At 54.8% G+C, this 14,226-nt stretch overlaps 1 protein-coding gene and 1 long non-coding RNA gene across 8 annotated transcripts in view; one reads left to right on the plus strand and one right to left on the minus strand.

The window, feature by feature from the left end:
- The window catches only part of KIF21B (kinesin family member 21B), a 46,709-nt gene extending 42,031 nt beyond the window's left edge, over positions 1-4,678 (minus strand). For all 4 annotated transcript variants that reach the window (XR_006199153.1, XR_006199152.1, XM_042926442.1 and 1 more), the window contains exon 1: positions 4,355-4,678. Coding sequence is in view for 2 of the 4 variants with exons in the window: in XM_042926442.1 (XP_042782376.1) it covers positions 4,355-4,395 (41 nt within the window). In the remaining 2 variants the exon portion in view is untranslated. The remainder of the gene's footprint in view (positions 1-4,354) is intronic.
- A 179-nt stretch (positions 4,679-4,857) lies between these two features.
- On the plus strand, positions 4,858-8,806 carry LOC122211792. 4 transcript variants are annotated; one of them, XR_006198837.1, is made up of 6 exons: positions 4,858-5,094; positions 5,384-5,524; positions 6,225-6,350; positions 6,506-6,943; positions 7,376-7,540; positions 8,156-8,806. It is a non-coding gene; the product is annotated as an uncharacterized LOC122211792 (long non-coding RNA). The 4 variants fall into 4 exon arrangements; XR_006198839.1 differs by lacking the exon at positions 6,506-6,943; XR_006198836.1 differs by lacking the exons at positions 6,506-6,943; positions 7,376-7,540.
- The last annotated feature ends 5,420 nt before the right edge of the window (positions 8,807-14,226 follow it).

Raw genomic sequence — 14,226 nt, forward strand, 5'->3', positions numbered from 1 at the left:
GGAAGGAAGGAAGGGGAGGGAGGGAGGAAGGAGAGGGAGGGAGGGAGGGATGGGGGAAGGAAGGAAGGAAGGAAGGAAGGAAGGAAGGAAGGAAGGAAGGGGAGGGAGGGAGGAAGGAGAGGGAGGGAGGGAGGGAGGGACGGGGGGAAGGAAGGAAGGAAGGAAGGAAGGAAGGAAGGAAGGAAGGAAGGAAGGGGAGGGAGGGAGAGAGAGGGAGGGGGAGGAGGTTCGAGGCGAACTCTTCATTGTACCTAACACTTTCTGTAGCTCAAACCAGACAGACACCTCGTAAGTATGCTTTAAGTTAAAACTTATTTTCAAAACATTTTATTCATATAAAAAATTCCTCAGGAGTCCACCCTTTATGGGCTATATATATGCCTTCTGCTTCATCCAAACCACTGCTCTTCACAAATGAACAAATTGTTCCTGTTCTACAGTGGGTGAAACCGAAGCCCAGAAGGACAAACAGAAAAAAAGCCCCATGACCCAGCCAATGGGTGAACTGCACTGGCCCCAGTCCTGCCTTTTGCCCCCAGAACTGGAAGGGTAAGGGTGCCAGGCTCATGTCACCTCTGCCACTTCCTTAGCCCCTGCCCCACCCCATCTTTGCTCTGAGGTTTTCAAAAGCTGAGATCCAATCAGCTTCAAGGTAGTCAGGCAGGCTGGCTGGGTGGTGGAGGGGGTCGGTTTCCGGGCCTGTGGTTACTACACTCTACTTCCTTGTGATGACATAAGCCCTATTTCTGCAGCAGGAGGCCACCACTAAGATTCTCAGGTCTCCATGCAGAGGAGGTCCTGTCTGAGCCTGGGTTCCCCAGATCTATAACCTGGGCAGCATGGGACACAGCTGGCATTGATTGGCACTGAACGGCCTTGGGCTGTCAGAGTGGAGAAGGGGGACTCTGAAGGCACCCTCACATAGTCTTTTCCGTCTTCTCCGGTCTCTTTGTCCCAAGCCATCAATTCTTGTGATTCAACATTTATACAGACATCGACCAAGATTTCAGGGTAGCCTGAAGCTACAGGAATAACGACAGGTAGAGAACCCAAATGAGAGAGGGCAGGGGTGCAATCTAACACTATTCCCTGGGTCCCTGGCTCGTGCCCCCCTCCCCCATCTGCCTCCAGCCCCTGCTCAACCCTGTAGTTTCCATGGATGGATGCGGGACCCACAGAGGCACCTCCTCTCCTCAGTCACTAAAGGAAGGAAACTAAAGGAAACCAGGAAAAGATAACAGGGGCACTGAGGGCTCCCCTCATGGTGGGGCTTGAAAGGGTCTTAAACAAACGTACCATGTGACTTGGCTTCCTTCCCCAATTTCAACTTTGTCAACTTGCATTTCTTAACAGCCACCCCTTCCCCTTCTCCCCACATTAGTCAGGTCTGGGTTGCAGCCTGGGGCAGGGCACAGCTCAGCCTCACCTCTCCCAGACATCCACCCTCCCAACCCCCACCCATCCCCAGGTAGAGAGAGGCCCAGGAAGCTGAGTCCTTGTCTACAGGGGATTAATGGATAAAAGGATCACAGGGCAGGCTGGAGGGGCTGGCCTGGGAATCCCTTGGTGCAAAGAAAACTAGCCTGGGTTCCGGGGCACACAGATGGGCCAGACTCTGGGGAGGCCTGGGGTAGGGCTTATAGGGTCTGCTCACACCTAGATCTTCTGCCCTTATCTCACAGCCCCAGGTTCTGAAAGTTTCCACCTATAGCCCTTCCCCAGCCCTGGCCTGCCCTGCAGAGATCTGCAGACAGCCAGCTTTGATCCTCTTGCCAAGGAGATTATAGGGCCAAGAGCCCTGGGCCTGGCACTTCTCACCTAGTCTAAAAGGCCCCGCCAGAACCTCCCCCCTTGCCCACACACACACCCCAAACCAAGTCTGTCTCATTCTTGGCATCCCTGTCCCAAGAGTTGGACCCAGGGCTCACCATAATATTCTCATGGGGACTCAGAAAGCACTTTGGTTAGATACAAGAAAGGACTTCCAGGAAGTCAGAAAGACAGCAGAACACAGCACCAGGCTGGGCCCTCGGCAGTTCCAAAGCCTTGGCCTTTCACAGCAATGCCCTCCTCCAATACTCTACTCCAGCCCACCACCCAGTCCTTTAGGTGGGACAAGTGGCTTCTAGAGGTGGGGATGGGAGCTTGACGGGGATCCAAAAGTATGGGGGACTCTCCCCTACAGCTCCTCAGTGGTTACCATCTGCTCCCTGTCCCGGCCGGAGCCCTAGTCTGGTCCTCCCCTCAGCTCTCTGATTAGAAACTGGGTTCTGTCCAGGCATTGTCTGCTTTCCACGGCCGGCTGCCCATTGAGGTCTGGCGTGTGCCAGGCTGGGCGCTCACACTGGAGTGGGAGGGGAGAAGTGGACTGAGCCCCCTAAATTAGCCTGGCTCTTCTGATGTTCAAATCTCCCCACCCCTCCATCTGAGATCAGCAACTCGAGGCAAGGAGTGGGGGCCTCTGGACACTACTAGAGCAATCTGAGTGGGAAGCAGAGATGATGTCCATCACCCTAAATAAAGAACTGGGCACAGTGGGCAGGCACACTCCCTTCTCTGGAAAGGGTCTCAGAAACCTTCCGTTGGCTGTGCTAAGAAGGCAACCCCAGCTCTTCTACTCTCCACTGCACAAAGTGCCAATCACACACTTCACCATTCCTCAGTCTGGCCCGGGGAGGCTGACAGTGGTGGTGGTGCAGGGGGCTTTGTTTGGCCCTCTCCTATAAGACGAAGTCTAAAGGAAAGCCCCCATGGGAGGAGCGAGCACCCTATGTCCCTTCCTTCCCAGCCCTGGTTCACAGTGAGTGGGGTCAGGGCTTCATTTCCCTTTTATGATGTACTCGGACTCTCCCGGTCTGCTGCAGATGTCATATTTACATTTCTCACTCCCCCCCCCCCCCCACCTTCCTCCCTCCCTCCCTCGACCTCCACAGGATCCTGCTGCAATGTCAGCCCCAGCAGCAGCCAGGCCCCGCCCCGGCCAGCCCACCAGGCACCTGCAGGGCTCCTCTTTGTCTCTCAGGCTGCTCAGGGCCAGCAAGGCTGTGTTCAAGTGATGCTGAGGCTGCCTGATGCACGGGTGGGAAGCACCTCAATCTCCCTTCCTTGAGCCCAGAGCCGATATCAGCAGTCCACTCCTCCTCTCTGGGCTGCAGAGGACTGGCCGGATTGCCTGGGGGGCATCTTCCCGGGGGGAAGGAGGGAGAAGCTTTTCCACAGTCCTCTCTGGCCCTGTCTAGAGTGACTTCCATGGGCTCTTGGAATCTGGGTCACCTACAACCTAGGGAATCTAGAGATCGGTCTCAGAGACCCACCCTGGAGACTTAGCCTCCATACCCCCACCCCCATCACACAGAGCTGGGGCAGAGATGGGTTTATTTCTCCATCATCTCTGCCTTGGTGACCAGTCCCAGATTGGCACTCTCCCACCAACAGACCCCGTCTCAAAGAGAAAGACGTAAAACAAAAACAGGGAGAGGTGGTGTTCATGTAAAGCATTTCCACCCAACACAAAGGACACAGATGGCTCAACTTTGCAGTATTCCCTGCCTTGCACCTCTGTGTACCCCTCCCAACAGAAGCTCTCCCCCCCCCCCCCCAGCCATGTCTTCTCCACACCTCAGTTCTGTCAGGATGTCTTGTCAAGTCCCAGATTAAGTCCATGCACCACCCTACCTCCATTTTATCTGAGTGCCTGAAGATGGGGTATCATTGTCTCACCCTCCTGCCCTCTCAGAGGTAGAACCTCAGATACACCTCTTCCTTCTCCTAGCCCCATCAGCTGTTGGGGACAGGGCCAGCACGTTTTGTCCAAAAGCCCTTGACCCCCCACGGAAGGCCAAGGCACCATCCCAGCCCTTCCATTCGTTCCTGCACTCAATCGATCTTTGTCTGCAAGCCGGTTCCCGGGCCGGGTGTGCTGTCTTCTCAGCTGGACCAAGGGCACAGAAGTAGCCTACTAGGGTGGATGAAGGGAAATTTCCCCCCTCCAGTATCCCAGTATGAGACAGCAGCCCCAAGGGGAGGCGAAGAGGAAACACACAGACGCTCCGGCCTGGGCCAGGGCTGGGTGTGAAATACCGGATTTCCTTGTTTATTCGATTTTCTGATCATTAAGGGCTCCCAAGAGGGGCCCGAAATTACCACCCAAACAAAGCCACCTTCCAGCCTCCCGCGGGCCGCCGATCCCCTGCGGCAGCCTGTCCAGCTCACCGCGCCCTCCAGCCCGGCTCAGGCCGACCCCTCCTCCGGCAGTGCGGGCTCCGAATCCAGCGGCGCCCACGCGAGACAAAGCCCGAGCCCCTCCGCGCACGCCCCCTCCCCCCCACCCCCACACCCCGCCGCCGGTCCCTACCTGACGGCCACCTTGACGCAGCAGTCCCCCTGGCCGGCCATGGTCCTCTGGCTCTAGGGTCTGGGCGTGGATCAGGGGCGGGGGTCTGGGGGCCAATGCCCCAGGCAGCGGCTGCGGCTGCGGCTGCGGGAGGCGGGGGCGCGGGCACTGCTGGCGGAATCTGCCGCGGCGGCTGGAGGTGACATGCTCGCGGGCGGCAAGCAGAGGGGCTCACCCGCGGCCAGGGGTGGCCCCACCGGGCTGGGCCCGCGCGCCTCCTCGCGCCATCGGGCGACGGCGCGCAGCTAGCTGACAGCCCGCGGCGCGACCCGCCGCTCCCCACGGCGCGGCACACGCGCGCACACACCTCCCACCCTCGCAGCCACCTCCCGCCGCAGCGCGAACAAAGGGGGCGGGGGCCGGCCCGGCCCAGGACCCGCCCCCGAGCCCCGCCGAGCCCGCACTGGGCCCCGCCCCGCCCCCCATTCACCAATCCAAGGCCCGGGCAACGGCAGGGGCGGGACTTGAGCCTTTAAAGGGACCTCTTGGCTCGCGTCCACCCGCTCGCTGGGGGGCGGGCGGGATTGGAGGGCTGGGGAGGAGGAGGGCCCAGAAGCTGACCACGCCGGAGCCTCTGCCCCCCCAGCCGCCCGAGTGGCAGAATCTCAACCTAGATGGGACCCCGGTTTCATAAATGAGGAAACCTGAACGCAAAGAGGGGAACTACCCAAGGTCACTCAGATTTGGTGGCTAAGCAAGGGGTAAGAACCCAGGTCTCCGGAGCAGAGTGCTTCACTTCAAAGCATCCCACAGCGATTAGCGGTTTATATTTTGAAAGCACCAGGAAAGCTTCCCTTCTGATTTATGACAGTGAATGTGTCAACCTTTACTGAACGAGATTCTTGCTGGTGACTAACAAAATTCCCTTCACCTCCATCCTGCAGCATTTTAAAGTTCATCTTTTGGTTGATTCCTGGCTAGGCTCCTCGCCCAGATGGGCCCCTCCCTCTGCTAGACCGAAGTGGTTCCACTGACCTTTATGACCCACAGATGACCCGCTGAGCTTGCCTCACACTCTTTTGTGGCCGTGGGGGCAGAGGGTCGGCGTGGGAGGCCTGGGCTGCACTGGGAGAGAAGGCAACAAAGGGCGCACTCAACTCCAGGCACCTGGGTAGAGGCTGGAGGGGAGAGGTGGGTGCGGAAGGAGACAGAGCAGTGCCGCTGCCTTTACATGGATATAAAGGACAAGGGGAGCCCCGGAGCCTTTAAACATAGGGCAGAGATGGAGAAGAGCAATGCCCTGAGAAGTCACAATTCTCTTTCCACTCTACCTACCCTCCCATTGAGCCCAGACTCCCTCTCCCTGTCCCCCAACTCCCAACATGGGGGCCATTCCCAGGGCCCTCCCCAGCTGCCCTCCCTTCCCACACTTCAATCAGCTCCCTCCCCTGGAAAGAGCCCAAGAGGAGGACCCAGCTGCAGCTCCAGATGTGGATGATACTCTCTGGGGGAAGGGGGGAAGGGGAGTCAGACGCCAAGCCTCTTGCATCACTCTCCAGTGATGATGAAACTATGCCAGAGATTTTGGCAAGGGTGTGGGTTAGGGTCTGAGGATGTATCTGTTGGTACCATCCTCTCTCCCTTCCCTCCCCCACTCACCCCCACAGATAACTGCTCCGTCCAGTAGTCCAGATCACTCTGGTTTTAATGAGTCAAACCCAAACAATGATAATTTCAAGGGCAAATCAACACCCCTCCCCCCAACCTGATTCAAAACAGGGCACCACCGGCAGTGGCCCAACGGTGGAGGAGGAGAGGGAGGGGATGCTGGTGGGATCCTGCACCTTTTATTAGCATTTGAACCTAGAGGAAGCTCTCTCTGGGCCAGTAGGTCACCCTTCCCGAGCCGTAGGCCTGCAGAGTGTTGAGTCAGATCCTGGACATTCTCTCCCCATCTTCCAACCAAAATAAGAGATGGGGAGGTGGCTAACAGTTATGGACCATCCATGAGAACCAGGTATTTTTATGCATATTCTCATTTGAATCTCAATCTTGTGAGCTGGGCTTTATTATTCTCTTTCAGTTTTGCAGTTGGGGGAGAATGAGTCTCACCCAGCATATAAGCAATGGAGCCAGGATTTGAACTTATGCATCTTGTTCCAAACTCCCCAGATCACCTCCAAGCAAGTGCCCAGAGGGAAGGGAGCCGGCCTGACCCAGGCTTTTGCTGGAGATTTAGCCCTCCTGGATGATAATGCTGCATTTTGCAAAGCTGCTCTCCCGCCCACTAGACCCTGGACTTCTCTGGGGCTCATCTCTGGTTTCCTGCCTCCAGGAGGTCCCCTCTGACTTCCGAGATTAGGTGACCCTTCTGACTCACAGCTTTACTGCTGGGAAATGGCGCCAGAGCCGCTGCAAGAACCCTCCCCTTCCCTCCAGGCCAAAGGATGTCAAGCCAGGAGGAGCAGGGAGGCACATGTGCTGGAAACTCTGGCTTCCTAGAGGTCAGGGCCCCACATCAGCTGTGCCAGCCACTTCAGCAGCTCCCTCCTGGACCACCAGGGCCATTAGATGTCCAGACTCTTGACTCCTGGGCACTGCTGCCCAGAGGTGAGCAGGGAAACCGGGCACAGAGGTCAGAGGGAGATCCAAGGGGCAGGAAGAGACGTGAGGAGATTTAGGTTAGATGGGTCAGAGGAGGCTGAGGACAATCCCTGCCCTCTCCAGTCTCTGTGTGCCTTCAGCACAGACTCTGCTTCCTCTCTCTGGCTTGTTCCCACCCCCACCCTTTCCCACCCCTTCTCCCTCCTCCCAGCTGCTTCCCTAACCCTGAAGTTTCTCAAGGAGCTGCCTATATGCCTAGCCCTCCCAACCCCCACCCCTTTCCTCTCAGCCTGACAGAAATGGGCAAACACATATACACTACCTCCTGTTTGGTCCTTAATTCCACTACTTGGACTGGAGTTTGAGCCCCAGCTCTTGTCCTAAGCTGAGGCCATTCCCCGTCAGGCGTCTAGGGGCCTCCATCATTTCTCTTGACAGGAGCCGTGGGCGTCTGGGCAGATGGGAACGTGGGGGAGCTGTGGAGGACCCTCTCTGAGGCAGGAAGCTCCCACTCCTGTAGTTAAAATACTCCAGCAGCAACTTGAGGAAGCCATCTGGCCCAGATCTCTCAGGCACGGCCTAGCTTTCAATAGCAACCCTACGGTAACAAATCAATATACCTAAGAGATACCCTTCAGCTCCAGAAATGTCTCTAGAGGTGGTCTGAACCTGAGACCTGTTCCCTCTTATCTTCTTTAGGGTTAGCACTAGACATTGGCATTTGAAGAAATGATCTGAGCATTGTCCTAAAAGTTCCGGGGGTGGAAAGTATAGAGTTCTGGACCTCCAGGCCTAACTGTCAGCCCCACCCCAGCAGCTGGGCTTGGTTCCATGGGACAATGGGCATTAGCCCGTCCTGCCAGCCATGCCCTCCCGTGTCCACCTGGATATGGAGCCCAGCTCTGCCTGCCAACAGGAGCTCAGAACCCCTGAAAGGATCTACTTGGGTGCAGATTCAGAGGTCTTAGATCAGGCGCGGGCTCAGCCTGACTTCCTGTGTTACAGAAGGAGACAGACTTAGCCTTAGAGGAAACCAGAATTTGTTATAAATAGAAGGGAGAGAGAACTGCTGTGGATTATAAACACCCCATCAGTCCTAAAGAAAAAAAAAACCCAACTATTTTTGGTTTCAAATGTTAATGACAATTTAATGAATACTCCATATAACCTCAGACATGGCTCTTCATCCACTTTCTGCTCTGCCATATTTCCTATCAGGGCCAAAAGCAGGAAGAGCAGGTGTGGGAAATTCTCAATGTCACAGAACTTTTGTGGAGTTGAAAAGAACGCTCAGATCATCGAGTTTTACAGTTTCATTTTCAGGTGAAGACACGGAAGCCCAGACGGGTAAAGAGACTCGTCGACAGTTGAACAATAAACTAGTGAGCAGGGACCAACAGTGTGGTCCTCATGGGTCCAGAGCAGGGCGGTTTCCACAGCAGCATGGAAGGACCCAGAAGCTAAACATCCAAGACTGGGCCCTGTGTGAGTTTCTGGCTTGGATGAAAGTGAAGACTGTACCAGATAACAAGAGACAGGTGGAAGCTGAAGTGTGGTGTTCCAAGTCAGAGATCTGGGTTGAGATTCCCACCCTGCCACGCGCTAGCTACGTAACCTTGGGCAAGTTATGTAACTACCTCAGGAGTCCATTCCCTCACCTCCAAAAGAGGATAATCACACTCCCCTCATCGCAGGACCAGGATGAGGTTAAAGGCAGTAACCTGGGCCAAGCACCCAGTATAATGCTCAGCACAAAATAGACAGTAATTTCCTTCACATTTCCCATGGATTCTCTGTCCCTTCTGCGATGGGCCTCTGCCCTCTAACTGGACAGAAGGGCACATCTGTCCTAAAGAAATCTGCAGGATAGGGAGTGTCTGTGGTGAGTGTGAATGAGGTGTGGACAAGGTGAGGAGGTTTGCGGGGCCCAAGTGCTCCTTGTTGATGCGGGAGGTGGGAGGAAGCCAATTCGCAGTTATTTGGAGGCCTCTGCTGGCCACTCAGTGGTGGGGACCAGGGTCGGGGGGGGGGGGGGGGCAGGGTGAGTGTTCACAGAGGCAGGAAGGGGCCTGGGGTATGCTGGATCCCTTCTGTGCACAAACACTCCTGATCTCAGCCTCACTGGGGGTTATCTGGAGGGCATCTCAACTTTATTTCACTCACCCCATGTGCCACACTGTGCCAAGGACGCCACATAGGATTTCTCATTTCATCCTCACGACAATCGCTGAGGTAAACACGGTTATTGTCCCCATTTTGCAGAAGAGGAAATGGGCTCAGAGGTCACTCGGCTAGTGTAGCAGTCATTAGTGCTGTGCACCAAATATTTCCGGCTCTCCGCTGTCCGTCACAAGGCAGGACTGCGTGTCCTCTGATGTTAGCTGTGGCCACGTGACTGACTTTGACCAGTGACGTTTGGGCGGAACGGACACATTTCACTTCTAGGTGGAAGCTGTCTGAGCTACTGGCGCCCTCGCATTACATCACGTTGTTGATCGAGTTTACGTGAGAAATAAACTTTTATTGTGTCAGGCCACCGAAATTATGGGCGGATTTGTTACCTTGGCCTAGCCTAGCCTACCCTGGTTGAGATAGTGAAGGGGCAGAGCCAGAGTTCAGAGCCCTGGTCTGTAAAGATCCCAAAGGGCCCAAGTGCCTTCGAGGACTCTACCCGCCTGTCTAAGACACAGAGGCCCCCTTTGGCTTCTGATCTGGACAACTTTTGGAGCAGGAGAAGAGGGCAGGGAGACTGTCTTGCCTTCCCTTCTTTCTACTCCCTATGATTTAACTAAGATTTTGCCATGTTTCCGGATTGCTGGGTCCTCAATGAGCATGGTTTCCTGTCACCCCCTTGGGGGCTCCGAGTCTTCTGGTCAGCTGTGTTATCTCTCAGGGGTCTTCAGGGGCCACGCTGAGAAGTAATTAGAACAGTTCCAAGGGACTTCCAGTGCCTCTGCCCGTCGCTTGCCTAGGAAACAGCTCTCAAGTTGGGCATCAGGACACAACTGTGTTAACCCCAACCCAGAGCTCCTAGAGGAAGCCAATTGAGGATCCCACAGATCTTCTCAGAGGCACATAGAAAGTAATAAGAGCTACCCTTTTTTTAACATTGTTTAAATGCTTCAGATCCCTACTGTCATGTAATGCTCACAACAACTCTAAGAGGTAGGAACAATTATCATTCCCATATGAACAAAGGACACCAAGAGTTGCCCAAGGTCATGCGGCAAGTGATGGGGGTGGGGGGCGTCGAACCCACCCAAGCAAGCCAATTTCCTGCGTCACATCATAGTGAAGAATAAGGATGGATCTAGACCTTGGCAGCTGCTGAGCTGAGAAAGAGCAGAGCACCTTGAGAATTCACCTGCTTCATAAGTCCACACAATGACCTGTACGCAAATGTTCACGGCAGCATTATTCCTCGTAGGCCCAAAATGGAAATAACCCAAATTTCCATCGACAGATGAATGCATAAGCTGGTATATATCAAATAATAGAATACAATCAGCAATAAGAAGGATGAACTATCAATGATACAGCATGGATGAACTTCAACATAATTATGCTGAGTATAAGAAGCCAGACCTGGGCACCGGGGGTGGTGGGGGGCCCGAGAGAAGGGAGGAAGGGGCGGTGAACAGAACTTGGAGGGGCAGAGGGGGCAGGGGGATCGCTATTAGGCACCAAGAAATTTGGGGGGTGGTGGATACATCTATTATCTCGATGATGGTGTTGGTTCCACGGTTGTATACACATCTTTCAGAAATAATCAAATTGTGCACTTTGAATATTTCCAGTTTCTTATAACTCAATGAACTCTTTTAAAAAGGTAACTTGCTCCAACTTCTTTGGTCAAACAGGGATGCAGAATAGCTGGTGACTTTTCCTGCGTCACTGGGACAGCAAACTGGAGTCTTGGCCACCTAAAAGGCAGCTGAGCCCCCTGCCCCGCCCCCTGTGGACCGTGCACTCATTGGGGGTCCCCTCTCCCCCAGAAGGGACAGTGCTGGGGAATTAGCACAGAGAGGGGAAGTAGACACAAAAGGAGAAGGAGCAAGCAGGGAGTCAAGCTGGAAAAGCCAAAGAGAGGGGGGAAAGAAAAGAGATGACGAGGAAGGAAGAAGGGAGGGGGCAGACCCTTCTCCTCAAACCTGGTGGTGAGGAGGGGGCCTTCGAGGCAGTCCTAGCCAGGACCCCAGAGAAGTCAGGTCCTCTCTCTTACTAGGGCCACCCTAGTAAGGCCCTTCCTTCCGATTAACAAATAAGCCCCACCCTGCCTAGGAGCTATTGATTTGCAGTCCCCAAGGATGCATCATTTCCTTGGATTTTAATAGACATTAGCTTCAGCGAGACCCTGCAGAGCAAACTGTCAGCAAACGAACATGTGACACTTTAAAAATGGGGGTGGGGGCAGTGTTGGGAGACTCGGAGAGGTGTTGGAGAGGTGGTGGTGAGAGATCACACAAGATTAACCACTGAAGTACACTTCTTTTACAACAATGTACCAGACTGGGAATGTTATGGGACCGTAATGAATGCCAGCACCCCAGGCTGTGCATATGTGCTGAATCTCTTGGGATGATTTTAGGAGAATTTCAAAGCCCCTTTGACCACGACAGCCTGCATTGGCCTGAGGTGACATAATCTCTTGAAAAATGAATCTGTGTCCTCTCCCCCACCCCCGTACTTCCTGACACTTGTCCAGTTGACAGAAAGGACACTCTGCCTTGAGGAGAATTAGAAGAGACTGGGGAGGATGCAAAGAGCGATGAAAAGAACTTTGTCTTCCTCTTTAACTCCCAAGCTAGGTTGGAGGAGCCAAAGAAGAGTTTGCAGTCATAACCCGAATTAGAAAGAACCCAGAGGGAGAGGCCATAATCTGTCTCCCATCCCTCCCTCCCCCACCACAGACTGCCCCAGCGCCCCTGGGGCTAGCCAAGGAGAGCCAGGAGATGGGAGGCCCGGGCCTTGGGGGAGGTCAAACTCCAAGACCGAAGACCAGACGTGGGGTGATCTGGAGAGCTAGTCAACCTCTGGTAGTGGCTGGCACTGGGGCCCCTGGGCGCCACCTGTAGACCACTCCTTGTGGTCACTATAGTGACCCCCCCACCCCCCCTTTCAGAGGGGACAGCTCACCTATGGCAAATGCAGAAAAGGCCCCCCTCAAGTCTGCACGCTGCCTGAGAATAGCCCTGCACAGGACACCCGCCCTCAGTGAACCCTCATCCCGATTTGTATAAACTAACCCAAAGCAAAAGGTGGGGTCTCTGCCCCCCCCCCCAGAGAGGCAGTGGTGATATTGGGGTGGCCCTGGATGGTGGGGAAACCCACCCTCGTCACAGTAGGTTAAATATTATCAAACTGCCGTTTCATAGACAAAAAGGATAAAATATCTGTGATTTCAAATGATTCAACCAAATACACGTTGTTTAGCAGTGAACTTGGTGTGGTCTCGGGCATTCACCCTCCCTCCCTCCCTCCCCACCTCCTTCCTTTCTCCCTTCCTTCCTCTTCTCCTAGCTTGGGATACAAACTTGATAAAGAAACTCACTGACCTTGAAGAACTCACGGTAGAAAAAACCTTTAAACTCCTAGTCACACTACAGGGTAATAAATGCCATAATAAAAGTTACCACACACTACGGAAGAGGCAACTGAGTGTAGCCAGGCCATCGGGGATGACCAAGGCCGAGTGCGGAGGCATTTACTGGGCATGGAAAGGCACGGCGAGTGAGGGCACGAGCGTGGCCTGTGGGGCTGAGTTTAGTGCAGTGGGCGGTGCTTGGCAGGTTGTGGGAAGGGGATGCGGTGAGGAGGGGGGAGGCGGAGGGTCAGGGGGTGTTGCTGGGAGATGCTCACAGAGATAGGAGAAGTCAGCAGCTCAAGAATGGTGTCCCGGCTCCTGTCCTACACTGGGCTTCACTACTTCTTGGCCAAGTGACTCTGGGTAACTTAGTCTTTCTGAAGTTGTGTTTTCATCACAGAACGGGATTCACAATGACACTTATTTTACAGGTGGCAGGGCAAACACTAAACGAGATGTTGCAGGCAAGGCACTTAAGGACCTGGGCTTGACAAATACTGGCTACTATGGTTCTACAGAGGGGGAAGTCAACGGCAGAGAGCTTTTGAAAACAATACACAACTGGAAGTTTCTCCACGTCCAGGACTTGTCCCCTGCACATTTCACTGGCCGCTCTAAGGTGTGGCCCAGGGAGCCTGAGGTCTCCTCCTGGCTCCTCCCACTCATTCAGGAAGTTGGGTGTATATGGCTCTTTCCTCCTCTGGGTCTTGGTTTTCTTTGTCTGGGTGGGGAGAGTCACCTGGCACTATAAGCTGTCAGCCTCATGACAGGAGTGACATGTCATTGGGATCAGATGCCAGAAAAATGGGGATCAAGATCAGCTCTGGGTTGGCAGGGCCTTCTCTAGTGGCTTCTGCAGAGGCAGGAGCTGGCTTCTCCATTGCTGGACTGTCCTGGGAGCTGGCAGGGCTGCGGGGGATGGGGTCTGATGCAGAGCTACCTGGGTTGGCAGTCAAGTTGCCTGCTTGCTTTCTTTTTTTTTTTTTTTTTTTTAATATTTATTTATTTTTGGGAGAGCACAAGCAGGGGAGAGGCAGAGGATTCAAAGAGGGCTCTGTGCTGACAGGCTGACAGCAGTGAGCCCGATATGGGGCTCGAACTCACAAACCGTGAGATCGTGACTTGGGCTGAAATCAGAAGCTCAAGAGACTGAGTCACCCAGGTGCCCCGCCCAGCTTTCAATACGTGGCCTCAGGACCCCTCTGAGCTCAGTGTCCTCTCATCTAAAAGCCCAGCTCTCTCACCAGCCAGCATCAGACAGGATCAAAACAACAGCATCTTACTAAAGGCCACTCGGCCACATCTAGAGCAGGGCCTACACGTACACCCGGACCAGAGCCAGGGAGCTCCTCCCCACTCTGCAGATAGACTGGAACTGAGCCCACCCTCCACGGTGTCCAGGGGTCCTCCATCTGAGCCTCACGCCTTCCAGAGCGCAGGGCTCCTCTCGTCCCCACAGCCAGCATGAGGCTCTGTGACCAGCCCCTCCCACCAGCTGCAGCCCCGCCCCTTCTGGCAGACCCCGCACCCAGCAGCTGGGCCCCAAGTCTGCAGGGAACCCCGGGCAGAAGATAGGGGTCTAGCAGACACTGCTTCTGGCCAGTGCCCCCCAGGCGACAGAAGGTGGCCCCACCGGCCCCTATGGGTACCCGGTCTCTGTCAGATGGTCCTGCTGAGAGGAGGGGCTTGTCTCCCCCCCAGACCT

The sequence above is a fragment of the Panthera leo genome, chromosome F3 (assembly GCF_018350215.1).
Source record: "Panthera leo isolate Ple1 chromosome F3, P.leo_Ple1_pat1.1, whole genome shotgun sequence".
Classification (NCBI taxonomy): Eukaryota; Metazoa; Chordata; class Mammalia; order Carnivora; family Felidae; genus Panthera; species Panthera leo.